This window comes from Apium graveolens, chromosome 8, assembly GCF_009905375.1.
Source record: "Apium graveolens cultivar Ventura chromosome 8, ASM990537v1, whole genome shotgun sequence".
Classification (NCBI taxonomy): Eukaryota; Viridiplantae; Streptophyta; class Magnoliopsida; order Apiales; family Apiaceae; genus Apium; species Apium graveolens.
In genome coordinates, this window is record NC_133654.1 from 187055870 (window position 1) to 187073869 (window position 18000).

The following is an 18000-nucleotide window of genomic DNA, read 5'->3' on the forward strand; positions in this document are numbered from 1 at the left end:
ATACAGATACACTGGGTTGATTAATTATAGGTTAATTATCATATATGTCACTTAGTACATTCTAATATATCAAATGAGTCGTCGCGAAATTTTTGGTCTCAATTAACTCACTCAAGTAAAAATGTGTATCATGCTGTTAAATTTTTCGATAATCAACGCCAAAATGAACGTTTTACGTTAATGGTTGTGTGTTATCTACGTGAACGTGTCATAGTCCTTGACTCTATGTTGTTGTAGCTATATTGGACGGTATAGTCATTAAAATAAACATGTTTTTAGTATGAAGAACCTTAAAAATTCAACTGAAAATCATATATATATATGCATGTATAATATGAAATGAACTCCAATAAGGCACATTTAGCCATCAAAATGCCACATCATCTTCTTCCGATAATGCTTTTTAAATTATTTAATTGAATGAAACATGTCATTTGATTAATGGTTTAATAGAGACGACAAATTTTACGGTGACTCACTTGATATATTAGAGCATACTAAGTGAACTATATGATAATTAATCCATCTATAATATTAGTCATTACTCTTACTCCTTTACCTCTTCTTTTTCCCCCTCTAACTCTTCCACTACCTCTAGCAGGAGTGACAGTTTGTGTTTGAAATTTTCTGATTAGTTTTTCCAGTTGTTTTAACATTCCTTCGGAAGAGAGATCAGTAAATTCTTCAGATAAATGAAGAAGTGGCTTCTTGTCATGTTACTGCTCAACTCTCTTATCTTTATGATACAAAGTGACTAACTTTTCAGTTTTTGCCTTCTATGTTTAATAGAAATTATGTGCATCCTCAGTATTACCAATACTGAATTCATTACTTTTAGGAATTGCATGTAGAGGTTTATGACCTTCTGTCATGATTTGGTCTTCCATCAGGATTTGAGACCAAGTTATAATTTCAGTTCGAACAGTTCTAATTCTAGAAGAATAAAAATGAGTTGACTGTTTGGTTTGCGTTTTACAACTCACCCTAGTAACATCAGAGGTTTCATTTTCTTTTCCTCCATCATTACCAGCTTTATTATCATCATTTCTTAATATCAGTTCAGGAGTGCATTTTGTTGAACTTGCCTTCTCCCCCTTTTTGACATCTACAGATTGTGTGTGTGTATGCGCGCGTGTGTGTGTATGAGAGAGAGAGAGAGAGAGAATAACATCTAGTTTGGTGTCTAGACCATCCACCTTAGCTTCAAGAGAGACCAATCTAGCATCCATAGAAGACTGATTGGTTTTAATAGCAGTGATCTTAGTGAAAAAAACAGACATCTTTAGAGTCATAAAAGTATTTTTCATGAAAGTTTTCCTAGAGACCTTGATGCCTTCATTTATTTTCTTTGCCCCATCCACAGATGAATGAATACCTTTCAAAATATTGGTCAATTCAGGCTGTCTAGATAGATTGTCAGAGGCCATATACTGAGAAAAAAGATCCATGACCAGTCTTTAAATAATCAAAAATCATATACTGTAAAATTTGAGCATTAGCATCATCATCATTACTAATATCTTCATCAGTAGTATAAGCTTTATCAGGATCCATATGAGGAAGTGATTTCTCGTCTATTCCCTTCATATTATTAAGATCAGAATTAGGTTGGGAAGCTGATTGATCCTAATGAACACCTTAAAATAAGAACAAAAGTAACACCTAAATCTCTCTTTTCTTTTTCTAGTGATCTCATAACTACTCACACATATATTAATTTTAAGAGTAATATTTCTTTAAGTATAATTACTATGCTTCTTTCTCATTACTACCTCTCGTTTTGCCAGTATAACATACTGCCTCTCATTTTGAATATTTTTCTCTCAATGTTTACTCACATGCTCATAATAAAGGTTCGGATCACACATCTTAGAAGAAATCAGAGATGGGAAATATGGTAATTTTACATTCATATAAATAGGGTTTCCTTATGTAAATGACTATTTACAGTCATACTAGCAAATCAAGAGTGATATAAAGTAGAAAGAGGTGTACCTGCAGCTGGAGCATCCATTAGAAGGGCTATAATAGGCTTGACAAATACAACTCTAGAATGCTTCTTTAAGCTTTCAACTACTTCAGAATCAGGATGTGAAGTAGTATCAGGATTTGATCTGTAAGGATTTGCAGTAGTGCCTACATCAGTACTTTGACTTGATAATTATTGTGTGACTGGAGGCTTTAAAGCTTTTTTAACCTTTTCAGTTAAGTTTCTTGTGCAATTCCCTCAATTTTAGAATCATTAATCATTGCATCCAGATTAAAAAATGGTCCAAATGAGCTTCTTTATCCTTAGCATGTTGTTCTTCATCAAGTTTCACAGAATCAGGACCTCCTTGAGCATTATCAGGAATTGTCCTTGTAGTATGAATATCTGCGCTTTCACTTTGAGAATGTGGTTCTTGTGGGACTGGATCAATATCAGTTGTTGAATCTCTTTTAGATTCAGGTTCTTGTGTCTTGTGATATTTCTGTAAAGTTGTAAACTTTGTCTTTTTCCAGAGAATACAGCTTCGTCCGTTGGTTTTCGTTTAGAAGTACCCAAGACAATTTTTTCAATAGCCTCTATCACTGTAGTCCGTGAATTTTTTTTTGAATTTAGAGGCTGGAGTCTATGGAACAAGAATATCATCAAGAGAAATGAGCTTTGTCTGAGATTCCTCAAGACTTGAAGACTCGTCAGAAAATGCATCATTAGTAATTGGATGGACATCAGGAGTAACATCAGTATTTCCTCCAGTGTTTAATTTTGATTCCTCCTTGTCAGGAATTGCAGAGTCTGCGATAGCAAATTTATCAATTGTTGGTAGAAGTTTCACCAACTTTCTATTCTTCTTTGGCACATGAATTTGCCTTTTCAACAATATGCTGAACAATAACCTTGTCTATGTGCAACTTTGAAATTAAAGTTGCAGTTTCATCATCATTAGAGCTTGATTCATTCACCATTCTCAGTTTTCTTCTTTTCTTAACTAGAGGCTTCACTGACTTAAACTTTTGCATAGTAACTTTTTAAGTATCTCCACATTATGTCTCCAATGTTTTAGGTGGTGTGTGAGAAACCCTTGAACCTGATTGTCCTCCTGACACGTTAGTTCTAGTTAGTTTCTTGATTTATATAATTATTACTTTTTGAGAAGCACCAGAGGTGGTGGAGTGTTTGGATATGTGTTTGGTTGTGATGCTTTGGTCAGGAACAAAATGTGATGTGATATGTCTTATAGCATCAGAAGCAAAATCAGGAGTAGCATTAGGATTTTCTACTCCATATTAAGTAGGCAATTTTCTTTGAAGAAATTGCCCGGCCTCATCAAGAATAAAGGGACTACTAGTTAAATCATTTTTCTTATCCCTATTTTGGTTATCATTAATGACCTCCAACAATTTTAAAATAGGCAACAGTTCATCATCGGTAAAAACAACATCAGGACAAAGATAAGAAAATATAAGTTGAAAGAATCTAGTATATCATAAATTGAAGTATTATATTTCCATAATCAAACACAAGATATATAGATGAGAGAATACTCAATATTGAGAGAGATTGAAGGAAGGAAATCAGAATTTGTTACCTTATTGAGAACGATATGCTTATGCAATCAAAAAAGGAATCCTTTATTGAGTTTTGTTATATACAGTTCCCCAATTTTGTTAACATTGTCCTTGTAACCCAAGCTTCTGACTATTTTGAAAAGATTTTATTTGAATAGTATTGTCAAGATCATGACCATTTAAGGATGAAAGATGTAGTCATGATCAATAACCTCTATAGTAACAGTATAAGTATCACCATTATATTAAAATGAGAATGTCCCATATTCAGGATCTATAATTGCAATAGTACTGACGTCCTTGTATGACACTCTCACTATATTAGTCAACGCAAACCCATTATCACTTTCAAATAGAAAATCATGAATTACATGAAAATCAAGAGATAGATCATCATGTGACAATAATGCAGCAAAATTATTAGGACCAAAAGTATGATCCTGGATTATGTATGTTTTGTTGAAGAAATGAAAACTTAGGATGCAGCATTAGACGCTATTAATGAAAATTAGGGTTTAAAACTTGAGGTTGAGTCGGGAGAGGAAAAAAGTGAGTAAAGGGATGAAAACTGATGAGATGTGAATATGATTAGTTTTGTAAAACCTAATTTATTTTTTTAAATAATTTTACACAAAAATAACATATCTCATGATATAATTTGTGAAATAATAATAATTGGAGCAAATTACATGATAATGTAGTTAATAATGCACATCTTCTAATGTGTATCTATATAAGACGTGTGCAACATTCGCCTAAAACCACGTGTGTGCTAAATAATCTCCACTAATGAATTGTAATTGTTTCTTATCACATCAAAACAATAAATTACATCAATTAACTTACAAAAATCACACAATATCAAGAGAAATACAATTTTCATTTAAGAAATAAATACTGATATTTGAATTTATAAAAGATTTCTGACATGTCCATCAGTATTTGACCACTTTCAGTATTTACCTCCATCAAGATTTAGGATCCATCAGGACTTGCATACTGTTGGTATTTGATCAATGATTTCTTGGCTATCATAACTCATCATTCCAACTTAGAGAACTTCATCCACGGACATTTGTACTAAGAGTAAATTCTTATCAAGATTCAAAGTAAAAAGAGTTTTATCAATTGTACCTTTTTAAAACAAATTTTAATTAAGAAGCAAAGATCTCGTTATATCCTGTTTTTTCGTAAGTGACACTATTGAAAAAAGTCAATAGACATCAGTTTTGGGCTGATGTAAAAAAATCTGAAAAACGATGTTTAGGTGGGTATAGAGAAAAGTCCATAATTTTTACATCGGTTCTAAACCGATTCTAAAAATGGCTTATTAAGAGGGGTGTATTCAATCAAAATTTTAAAGGATTTTTTTGGTTTCTTGAAATCAAGAGGTATTCAATTTGGATTTTAAAAAATCCTTTGAAATCTGATGGTATTCAATATAGATTAGGAAAAGTCTTTTAAAATCTGAGTGTATTCAATTCAGATTTTAAAAAGTCTACTAAAATCTGACGGTATTCAATTAGGATTTTTAAAAATCCATCAAAATCTGATGGTATTCAAAAATCCGTGGATTTTTTTTAATTTGAAAAAGTTGTGAATTTTAATGAATTTGCTAGTTCATTTTTAATCTTTTGAAATCTCTTTAAAATACATGAGATTTTGAAGGATTTGTGGAAAACTTCAGAAAATCAGCAAGACGCTGCAAGATTTTTCCATCAACTCCGTCAAAATTCACGAACAATTAAAATCAACGAAAATCTTCTAAAATCCATAAATTATTATCAATGCTTTAAAATCTGAAATGAATACACCCTCGTAAATCATTTCTTGATTAATATATGAGGTCTAATATATATTTGATGTATTACCAACTACTCAAAATTAGCATAAACAACGGATTTATATTTGTTTAAACATACGTAACTCTCGTAAGCTCTTTCCATAAAATGTTATAATTAGTTCGTTTATCTATTTGTTGGAAGGAGTCATAGCTATTAAAGGCCTTTATTTAATGGTTGAAGGGAGGTCATAACTATTAAGGGCGTTTTTCGAATTTTGACCCAGGATGAAGATGAATAATATGCAGGACCAAGTTACTTTAAAATATTTTAAACTTTTACAATAAAATTCTTATGAGTTTGGAACGACTACCTCAGATCTCATATCTCTGCCTCACCAAGAAGTAACCTCTAGTTCCGCCTGGTCAAGAAGTAGTAGTATGTCACCAAGAATTTGGCTAAAAAACATCTTCAATAACTGTTGTCAACATATTGTCAAAATTAATGTGGCAAGACAATTTTAATTACTTATCCATTGGAGTTGGCTAGTTGTCAAAAAATCAATATTGTCAATTTTTAGCAACTTCTGGAATAATTAGAACACATATATAATTGCATAAATTATATATGTTGAATACTTAATGTAATATAAAGAGAAAAATGCTTCTAAATACGTAATTAGGGGGCGTGTGTATTTTTATGGTAGAATTATATTTTTTTTATTAAATTTTGTAATTATAATAATACCTCTTGTGTATTAATATTAAAAAACTATTTATACTCATCTAATTTAGATGAGTGCACGTACTTAGGAGTATCAAGATATTAATATAGGTAATTTTCAAAATATTAACATAAAATATAGTTTAAATAAAAAAACTAATATAAAGGATGATTTGAATAGGGTCGACAACTATTTTAAAAACGGGCCAAGGACATAAGTACCCTTTTTTGGAGGGGATAGACAAGAACCAGCGTCCGCGAAAATGGGCCATTTCTCCTCTTCTATTACACATTCCTAACATAGGTAACACCTGTTACGCATTTAACAAATACATGTTATGTCTAATTTTTATTTTTGTGAAGGATAGATAATAGAGTCTAATACGAATTGGTAGAATGGGTAATTTTAATATGCATATTTCATATGCATTTTACATCTATAGTTTTAAATATTTTTAAAACTTAAATAAAAAATTATTAAACCCTAAAATATTAAAAACTTTTAATTAGATTTCATAATTAAATTAAAGTTTTTTTAAGATATTTAATATTTTTAAAATCTAAATTAAGAATTGTTGAACCCTAAAATATTAAAAAAATTTAATTAGGTGCCAAAATTAAAATTAGATTTTGGTTACTAGGATTTACGGTCCAAGGCCCTAAATCCTAAATTAAATTAAGGTTTAGGATCTAGAGTTTATGGCCTAAAGTTCCTAAACTCTAAATCCTAAACCCTAAATCGTTGTATTATTTATTTATTTATTTTCTAAATATTTGTAAAAATCAAAAGAAAAATTATTGAACTATAAAATATTAAAAATTATTAAATTAGGTTAAATTTTTATTTTTAAAACAAAGAAAAAGTATAAAAATATAAAATATTAATATAAATATATTTTTAAATTATGTTTAATCATTAAAAACATAATACCAAGTGTTTTTAAATTTTTCAAATATTTTTAATATTATTTTGGACTGAGTTCAAGCAATACGGAGGGGTAAATGTTAGAATGTTAGGTCAGGCGGCTTACATCAATCAGATTTGATAAAGTTTTTTTATTACGCATTTGATGAAAGTTTATTAGAAAGGTATAATTGGCCAGCCAGTGTCAAATGTATATTTTTGTCAAGCACGTGAATAAAAGAGGTAAAAATGTCATTCTTTCTTTAAAAACCTTTAATAAAGATGCTGTAAGACTTAACGTCTGAAATTACCCTGAAATTATCCTTTTGCATTTGCTAAAAGCTCGTCTCCTTCCAGGGTCCTCAACAAGGGATGTACTATGTGTCATGTATCCAATAACTTAGTTATTTGGAGTCTTAAACTCTAATACAAGGAATATGGAGAAAAAAAATACTCCAACATTATTTTAGTTATTCCTTAAATCACTGAAATCCACTAATATCTTGTTTCAATTCCTTATCTTTAGCTAACCTTTCTTCTTTTCTAACTTTTATTTTATAATATATATTTAAAAAAAACACTTTATCTTTCTTCATTTTATATAATAATGTTACTCTTTAATGATTAAATATTGTATAAAAAATGAATATAGGGAATGTTGTTGGAGTTGATAATAACTATTTATGTCTTAAATTACTAAAATTTAATATTTTATATTAAATTTAGAAAATGAATTAAGAAGCTGTTGCAAAACTAAAGCTATCAATTATATACAGTTAATAAATATGTAGGATTGTAGGTCAATAGAAAACAGTAGCATTGACTATCTTGTTCGACAACCAGCATGTGTGTATTATAAATTAGTTAAAAAAAATATCAAGTAACCGCATTTCTCTTTCATATTTTCTTGAACAATTAATAAGGGATCAGAGTGATAACTGAAAAATAGATTTAAAGAATATAAATAACAATCATAGTAATTAAAAAAAAATCTTAAGTGATTCTTGAACAGTATATGATCCCAATACCTGAACGTGGGCATTTAATGATTTTGGGCAACACACAACTAGTAGCGGTAGAATACAATGGCATCATGTGATACTTGTCGATAAAAAATTAAAAACAATATATCTAGTCTTTCTATTTGTATTTTTCTTGTGCAAATATAAATAAAAAACCACTAGTATAATGGTATTCAAATCCTGCATTGCATTAACATGTGGCTATGTTTTCTCCTTACTTCTGTAGTCACTTGTCATTTTTTTTTTAACATTTGCAGTGTCTTGACTTATCTAATGCATCCAAATAATAACCAAACAAAAACTAACTAGTTTACAAACAACTAGGGGCGTTTACCTTTTATCATAGGAATATGTCCAGGCAATGCCCAAGACTATACCCCCGGACAATATACACAAACATATGTGTATGTTGTTCTGTAACTACCAGTGTTGGTTTTATCTCAGGCCAATGTCTGACTTCTAGTGTACAAATATTTCATTTAAAAATTGTTAAAAAACAATGTTTCATTTCGTCTGGACCAGTGTGATAATCTAACAATATTCTCCTCCACTTACCATTCTACTGTCCATGTACAATGAAATCGGAATTTACAGTGTCTCGATACACCAGGAGTCCTCGGACAAACATTGTTCAGCTATGCACGTATTATAAGTTCGGACTTCACAAAATTTACCACTCAAAACACAAAGAGTATCTCTACATAGACTATATTGTCCAGTACACTAGGCCTATCCTGGAGACAGGATAGTCGATAGCTATATGAAGTAAGCAGACTAATCTAGCCCCTGTGGCCTTCAGGTGGACATGTTCAAAACTTTATTTTGTACATGTATGGTTAAGGTAAGAGGACCCTACTATTTACCATGATAAATTGATTAATCGATAGACCAGGCATGTGAAATAAAAATCATAATATGACAATTCCATAATAAGTCCACAATGTTCCATGTCTAGGCTTACCGACAACAACAAATTAACAAATTTGTCGATCCACAAATAGGGTAAACCATTCTACATACTGCACCTTTCCACAGATATGTATAGCTTCATTATAAATATCTAATATAAAATTAATAAACTTTCACCACAGACCTTTTTACCAGAAGCAAGAATTTCTTTTTGCATGTTGTTCATAAAGTGATCAACAAAGGCATCTGCTAAACTAGTAGGCTGAGAATCAACACCCTAATTTACTTAAATATCAAGGGCTAGAGCAGCTCTAGTCCTTGATAGATGATCCGCTTAGGAGGAGGATCCTAGCTGATATTTACTACTCTGTATTCATCAAGTGTGCCTTAGTTTCCTTCAGCAGACACTGAAAAGATTCAAGTAGCTTACGCAGAATTTACAGTCTTGCTTGCATCATATGAGCTTCATTGATCATGGAAAACATCTCATCCTCTGAAAAAGGAAAATTACTACTTCACTACATCGCTAAATGAGTCATCATATGGTCACAAACCATCAAACTGGCAACAAGCTATACCTGTCTTTCAATCTCAATAGCAGACGCTGCAAGCCTCCTCCTAAGCAACGATGACTCCTGTTCACAGGTTTCCATCTCGGGATCTAGCATGAATATCAACCCAGGCAATTTTGAATAATTAAAAAAAATATATGTTACAATTTTTTTTTAGGATTTCACAAAACATCTGCCTTAAATTCCCAATGAAGATTCTGAGTAGGTTTTATATTGTTTATTGCTCTTTAGGTTTTAGAAACTCCAAAAAATTACAAGTAAATGTATTATGCTACACTTTTAGTGCGACATAATGACAGATGCAATCCCGCGACTATGCAAGAATCTCATGAAGGCGATTTTAAACATAAATGTAGGAAATCATATACCAGAATATTTTTTGATAAAAATGTCTCCTTTATTTTCCTGAGCAGACTTTGGCCTATGGGTATAAAGCAAGCTTCCACAAAATTGCACCTTATGACAGTTACTTATACATTTTAACTTGATATGCCTAATTCAAGATTTGAAGGGATTAGATTGCCATAACAAAAAGTAATTATAAAGTTTAGTCGGAAGAAGATCTTAAAACAAGTTCGCATAGAGTTCTTAACAAAATCGTCTTCTTTTTTTTGGGGGGGGGGGACAAGGTAAATTGCACAAAGTTGAATTCTTAGAACATGACAGCAGAAAAGATACGTTAAAAGCTGCAGGATGCGAACTTGGTAGAATAATCTGCTTTCTTTTAGAAAGTTATAAGCATTGAATCATATAACATTGGAAAGATATGGAAGTTTAGTTTTTCATGCAACAAGCGGTTAAGAAAAGTAAATTTTCTACAGAATGTTATTGTTGTTTAATTGCAGGGTGTCTATTTGTCCAGAATTTCTACCATTCACTAAAACTGCATACTTCTACTAGATGTAGGAGTACATTCTGGGTCCTTAAGATTAGTATTTAACGATTTATTATGTTAGCATTTCCCCAAGTCTAGAAAGCACAAAATAATACACACTTAATTCAAGTACCATCCCCTGACAAATGTATTTAAGGACCTATTTTGTTGTATCATGTATTGAATAGGAACGATCTTAAAACTTAAACTTGATATGGTTTGCCTTCGTGTTTAAATGTGAATTATATTTGATACTCTCATCCCTTAGGTTGGGTTCCTTTGGGTGGCGAGATCGCTTTTATCTCTAGGGTAAATTCCTTGGGCAAGTATTACTCAATCCTTCTTCACTCATTGCTTCCCAAGTCAATTTGTATCAAAGTTCAAGGGTTAGACCAGGTCTGCAAGACAAAGTCAAGGTGCTATTATGGAGAGCTTAAAACAGCGGTGGCAAAAGTTCAAGGAACGTCTTGATAAATTCTAGGATGGGGAAGTTCAAAAAATCAGAGAGGTTACTATACGGTGTGATGAAGAAGACGACGCCCGAGATGATGTTGATAAGGTTATTTATGAATGTCACGTGTGTAGTGAAGATCCACAGCTGCAGACCTCTGTCTTGTGCAAATCAGATGATCAAACATCAAATCTCTATGATTATAACAAAGAATTTCATGTTATCAAGGCATCTGTTGATGCTGCTATCTTCAATATTATCCAGACGTTCAATCATAATGTGGAAAGAAGATCCCTCGTTAGGCCTGAACTGCCCTTAATCTATTAAATTTAATTGGGAAAAGCATGGAACTGCCAAAGCCTCCTTATGACATAATTAAAAAACTTTGGCAGTTGAGTCATGATTGAAATTATAGATTTTTAACTGTGTAGGCTGGTTACATGTCGAATGGCTCACAAGCTAGAACTAATGTGGCACAACTTTCATGTAAGTATTCTAGCAATGACATCTAGGCACTTTCGTCAAATAAAATTTAGAAGTACCGGAAGCATGTCCAAAATGAAGATCATCATAATGAAGAGACCACAGAAAAATTTCCAAGGGCCTGCAAATAGCTAGAGATATTGAACATACCAATCTTGAGGAAGCAAGATTTATTACCCAGGGTGCTGACAGATTTGTTGTCAAGCTTTTGGTGAAGGTTGTTCACAAATACTCAAAATCAGGGTTCTAAAAATCGGTCTAGGCGGTGCCTAGGCATTAGACGGCAGCTAAATGCCCCGAGGCGGGGTTTGGCGGTTAATTAGGCGGTTTTTTATAAAATCGGTTAAAATCGCTAAAAACGGTCTAGACGGTCAAAATCGGGATTAATCGGTCAGTAATTAGGCGGAATTAATCGGTCAAAAATTAAATAATGGTCAAAATTAAGGGTAAAATTGTAAAAAATAACTTTTTTAATAAAAAATAAAGCTAAAATATGAAATTCGAATATTTACCTATTATTTTCAATAATAAAATGAGGGTATTTATTTTTCACTTATATAAGATATATTTTTTAATATTAAAATTAAATATTATATAAAAAAATATTTAAATACAGGCAATTAATGATCCGATTAATCTCCGCCTGGGCCGCCTAGCGATTTTTACAACATTGCTCAAAATATTGGTATGGGAAGGAAGATATCAACATCAATGTATAAACTTGAGCACGGGAATCTTCCAACTGGGAAGAATGAAATGTTAAAATCTGCAGAAAGGCGAACTTAACAACTTTATATATAAAGTTATAAGCGTTGAATTGCATACCACGGGAAAATTCTGGAAGTTTACTTTTTATGCAACAAATGGTTCAGAAAGATCTTTTTTTTACAGAAAGTTAATGTTATTTTACTGCAAGGGTGTTTAGCTGTGCAGAATTTCTACAATTCAGTAAATCTGCATATTTCTCCTACATTAAGAAGCATATTTGTAATTTAATAATCACAATCGCATTCGTAATATTAATCCATATGATTATTTTTTACTATGTTAGCATTTTCCAAGTTAGAAAGCATAAGCATGAAACTCTAGTACTTTGAACTTATTCCTATTTCATGAAGGATGTTCCTGGCAAGTTTATTAAGGACTTATTTTTTTACGTTTTGTATTGAATTCTTATAATCTTAAAACTTAAATATAATCGGATTTGCCTTTGTGTTTTAAGGTATATTACCTTTTATACTCTTATCCCTTTAGTTAAATTCCTTAGCGGGATTTCTCTTATCTCAAGGGTCGGGAGCGAGTATTTGACCCGATCCTTTACTTATTACTTTCGGTGTTGGAACATTCCAAGAGACTCTCTATATTAGTATCTTGGCTCCTAATTTGAAATTTAATGAGTGAGAATAAAATAGTTGCTCAAGAGACTCTTAAGCATCACCAACAAGCTCTTTAATAGGCTCCCAAAGTCATAATTGAGGAGAATATATTGAAACCAAACTCCAACAACCTCTTAAAAGTTCTCTAAATTTTAAGATCCCTTGATCCTCCTTAAATTTAAGAATCTATCACCTCTCCTTATTTCATTCTTTACTAATATACTACATTCCTTCAACTTTTTACTAATATTACATAGTACATTCATTTATAAAAACTTTTTTAAGAGGCAAGGGTAAAGAAGCTGCTGAAGATAACAGATATTAGAATGTCTTGAACAAATAGGAATCAATATTTTATATTGATTTTAAGGAATATGCTAAAGAACTTTGATGATGCTCTTAGTGCCGTTTCAAATCACCAAGAGCCTCTCACTCTTCATTTACAAGGAGCTTCCTCCCACTCCTAAGTTATACTTCACAAGAAACTAAAAAAGACACTCTCTTTCTCTCTACACTGTATTTTGTTTTCTTATGAATTCAAAGTACTTTTAACGGTTCAATCATGTATAAGTATATTAAACAATAAACATATTAAATAATTATTAGCTATAACATGTACAAGATATAGCACGAAACATGAGTGTAATATACTTTGCAAAAGTTGAGAATGAGATTTACTTTGGTTTTAGTGGAAAGTGAAAAGAAAAAAGTAAATATAAATTCATATATGAGAAGAATTTCAACGACAATTGGTATGCAAGATTACTAGTTTAAAATTATAATTGTTGGAGTCAGCGTCAGCAGAGTATATTAGACACACAGTTGGTTAATATAACTATAGATCATTCCAAGGGCCGTCTCTTTTTCTTTAATTCTTGGGGTCATATTTCTGAATAGAGAATGTAAGATAGTAAAACTATGAACATAATTAGAGGTTTCTACCAATTAGGATGTGAAAATAATAGTGAATGAGGAAAAGAGAAGGAATCACAATCATAATGAGAGTATCAAACCATTAGGTGGCATATTTAGATTATCATATTTAATGTTCATTGCATTTAGCAAAAACATGTTCAAATGTATGATTCTGGATGTCAAATTGTTAAATCAAGTAAAAGGGAGAGCATCATTTACTGGCCTGAAATACATTGCATAACATCATCTCAAATTGGTGTCAAGAGTGAAGCATATAAACTAAGAAGAAAAAAGAACCACGATAATGCTGGAAGCACTATACATTAGGGTACAAAAATATGATAGTACTATGAATTAGGATGATCCAAACACATGTTTCTTTCAAATCTTAGTGAAATACTTACACAATAACAATCTGTGCTTTGTATTAAGTTGTACCAAACCATCGAAAAATCAACGTTCTAGTTGGTACCTGAAAAAGGTCGACTGGCAATAGTGTCCTAGTGCGATATAAAATAATTGGCTCCGGATCTTAGTTCAGTAAAACGTTAGACATCCTAATTGTCAGTTAAATAAAATTTAAATATCTATACAGATAATCAAAAAAACTAGATATATAGATAGGATGGATTCTCACCATAATAGTAGGATGACAAAATGGTTATGCGTTCCGTTGGCTGTAAGAAAAATATAAAGAGCTAGTATAAAGTGAAGAACAGTTATGAGGTAAAGAACTTATAGCTATCATTTTGCAACACAAAATTTCTTAAGCCTAAACCGCGAGAATTTAGCAAGACGGATGATACCATTACAAAAATCCCTTCACGTCGTGTAGGAAGTTGCTCGAGCTTTTTTAGTGTATCGTCACCTTTAGTAAGTTTACCGAATATTGCATACTACAGAAAGGTGGTTGAGGCAAACATGATTAGATAAGATCAAATTCAAAATGTATGATAAAAATTTTTGTTAGCTACTGCAATGTATATATACCTGGCCATCTAGATGTGGTGCATCCCCTAAAAGTATTGAAAACGAGGATTGAGCACTGTTTGGATCTGAATACCTGCACCAAGTCATGATTGTTCAAGATACTGGTATGGGAAACACAAGCAAACATCAAAAAGCATATTATGTATAGAAAGAACTGTTCAAGTTGTAGTGTCCTCGATTAAGGAAATCGCTAGCAAAATTTTGAAATTCTGTGGAGTTTGACATTAGTCTATGCTTGAGTTACTGATGCACTCTGCTGCTTTGCTTTATGTTCAATTACTGTTTTAGCATAATACATACAGACATTTGAGAAAGTTTGAGTCCTTTGTATATATTTTATAACTATAAAATACATACTGTTTGGATGAAATGATAAGATTAATGACAATGCATAAAGAGAACACAAGCCAGACAATATTTTAGTATGCATCTCCTCTTGTTTCTTCTAACTCTGATTACATTTAAATATGGAGCTCGACACATAATGAATTTGTATTGCACTGATCAGTATGGAAACTAACATGTTCTACCACATTTAGCAAAATATAATCACCGCATATTATTTGAAGTTCAAATAATTACTGATATTGCATCTACACTTATCACATCAAACATTTATAATAATTTACAACAAAATTTTTATACAAGATATTAGTGAAGAATAAATAAAAATAACTACAAGCCTTACCTCCCCATCGAAAGAATACCTCTAACATGCTTTACATCACTAAATTCACCAATAACAGTTTTTTCAGCTTCCCCCCTTTGCTCTTCATTCATGGGAGCTAATCTTCCATTGGCAACATCAGCAACTTGGGCAACAAACCCATGATCTACCTGTAACCTCTTAACACTTTTATTAAACATATTTGAATAGTAGAACATACAGCTTTTAAATGAAACCTATCTTTTGAAGCTCAGTAGGGTACCCGAAAGAAATGGTTGGTGTTATAGCCTCCTAAACGAACAAGTTTGTATATATGCTCAACTGTTTTGGGAGCAACACTGGGATAGAAACCAAATTCAATATCTCCATAGTTAGTCTGCAAATAAAGCAAAGACATGTCAAAATCTCGTCATGTTATTACATTGGGCGCATATATTACCACTTAAATGCAGGACTGGAACTAGATATGCTTTAGAAACTATTTTGTGTGTGTGTGAAAAAATTCTGGAACTGGATACGTTTTATGAAAGAAGAGTTGCGCTCTTATATGTCAATATTTATCTGAAAAAATGGTGTTTTTGCTTATATGTAATTGAACTTTGTAACTCGCATATATTTTTATCAAATTTGTGCGAGAACTGGACCCTTTTGCAAAGCATCCAAGCTTTCTCTTTGCTTAAACGTTATGTCACAACAACAAGATTGGTTAGAGCTTTATGATTCTTAGGCCAACAGAGGAGAATGAGTAAGTTCCCAGAGTGGCAATATAGACACTACACAACCAAACTGCAAGACGGACTGTTACATGGTTAGTCCTAGAGCAAGAACAATTATGTGTAGAGCTACATATGCAGTTTGGTATAGTTGTAAATACTAATAGAATTCATCTAATTGTCAGTGTTTTGAGATTAATGAATTGGTCAGCTTTTATAACATCTATGCCTTAAAATATTGTAGCATCTTAACAACTATCCTCACATGTTTGGCTGTACATCCGATTAACTAGTGAATACAACTAAATTAAACCTGTCTTAGGTCTCTTAGCAATGAGCATGTCATGTGATCAAGTTCAAACTATGTAATTCACATCATCAAATACCTAGTATATACTAAAAGTCCCTGCATTCAGTCACTATATTACTAGCTCTAGGTCACGGAAATAAAAGCCTATTGCTAGTTCAACTAAAAACCATGTATGTGTTTCGCTATACATTGTAAACATTAGCCCTATATAAAATTTAAATCCACAGCAAACACCTACACCAAACTAGGCAACTAATACCTACACCAAACTAGGCAACTAATATCAACACTATAATGCATATATGTAATAAATAAACACAAAGTCTCATTAGCAAATTAAAGAATTTCCTATACAAAGAACACTATCATTGCATCAAAAGTCAGAACTTTATCATTTTTGCTATATAAACATGATTTATTCATATACAATCATTCTAAAAATTACTTAAAACAAGAATTTAGAGAGCAACAAAGATTATTGAACCTGAAAAACGACCCGAGCAGATCCAAGTTGAGGTTGTTGAGAAGATGATGCTACAGTTAACACATCATAAACAAGAAATGTTATATATATAATTTTAATAAATACAGCTCTATTTTTACAAATTATCATCTTTCATTCATTCAACAAACAAATTTAACAGAGCAGGTGGATTATAATTCTACTTCAGTTTAGTATTTCATAAAAGATGAACACTAATTTACTTAAAAAAAAATGAACTACAATAAAATAGTGGTTTATATACAATGTTTGGGCCTAAACAGACGAGAAATGAAATGGGTATATCTCATATTGGGTAAATGGGCTCTCACGGGCATAGTCAAGATCAACCCTGTTATGGGCTATCGATTTCATTATAATTTTTTTGAGATTATTTTCTTGTTAAAGCTTAGAAAATATGTAATTTTAAAATTTGCTAAAACAAACGCTAAATAATAGTTCTACTATTTACTTAATTGAAATTAATGTTTTTATTTTAAATGAGAAATGTTATATTTCTAAAACGAAACGTTTCCCAAATACCGAGTTGTATTGTGTTATTTGTGACTTTTCCACAAATAAAATGGGCCTGTTATACATTAATATGAATCCGCCATTAAAAGATATGAACTTGTCATTTTGAAAATGTTTTGGAATTATTTTCACAATATTTAGCATTCTTATTTTAAAAAACACACTTACCTAAATTCGATTACAATTTACAAGATAATCTACAATTAGGGCAAATTCAACAATGATCCAAAAATCCAAATTTGGGGCCGATTACCCCAAATTCTATTCCAATAGTGATCCAAATTTGGATCACTTGATTTAATATAAAATAATGATTTTGTTATTTGTAATTTATGAGATTTTAAATTGATTTTTGATTTTTTAATTATACAATTAATAACAGGATATAATTAATAATTAACAAATTTTATTTTTAAAATAATGAGAAAACAAAATTTCACTAAAATTTAAATAGAATTATATTGCATAAAATAAAAAGTACATAAAATGCATAAAAGAAATTACAACACACAAACTTACTCGAAAACGATATTAGAAAACATAAAATTTTGATTTAATCGGACAAACTATTTATGTTTCCTCCGAAATAAATCAAAATATTGTTCGTAACTGGTCATATTATTTTGAAATCCTTGACCTTCATTTTCATTTCCTAGAAGATGAACGTAATTTAAGTGTGTCCGTTAGAAGAGTCAGAAGTGTCAGCTCTAGAAGTTGAGTTAGAAGTTGAGTCTATCCTGATT

At 31.3% G+C, this 18000-nt stretch overlaps 1 protein-coding gene across 2 annotated transcripts; it reads right to left on the bottom strand.

Moving 5' to 3' along the window:
* Positions 1 to 8879: 8879 nt before the first annotated feature.
* Positions 8880 to 16939, bottom strand: LOC141677824 (peptidyl-prolyl cis-trans isomerase CYP23-like). Of its 2 annotated transcripts, XM_074483897.1 has the most exons (8): positions 16727 to 16939; positions 15482 to 15595; positions 15241 to 15389; positions 14553 to 14625; positions 14369 to 14458; positions 14200 to 14239; positions 9470 to 9552; positions 8880 to 9384 (listed from the first exon to the last, which is right to left on the bottom strand). In XM_074483897.1, the coding sequence occupies exons 1-8, from the start codon at positions 16853 to 16855 to the stop codon at positions 9364 to 9366; spliced, it is 699 nt and encodes a 232-aa protein (XP_074339998.1). In that variant the 5' UTR covers positions 16856 to 16939; the 3' UTR covers positions 8880 to 9363. The 2 variants fall into 2 exon arrangements, with proteins under 2 accessions (XP_074339998.1, XP_074340000.1); XM_074483899.1 differs by lacking the exons at positions 8880 to 9384; positions 9470 to 9552 and adding an exon at positions 10060 to 14119.
* Between the last annotated feature and the right edge of the window lie 1061 nt (positions 16940 to 18000).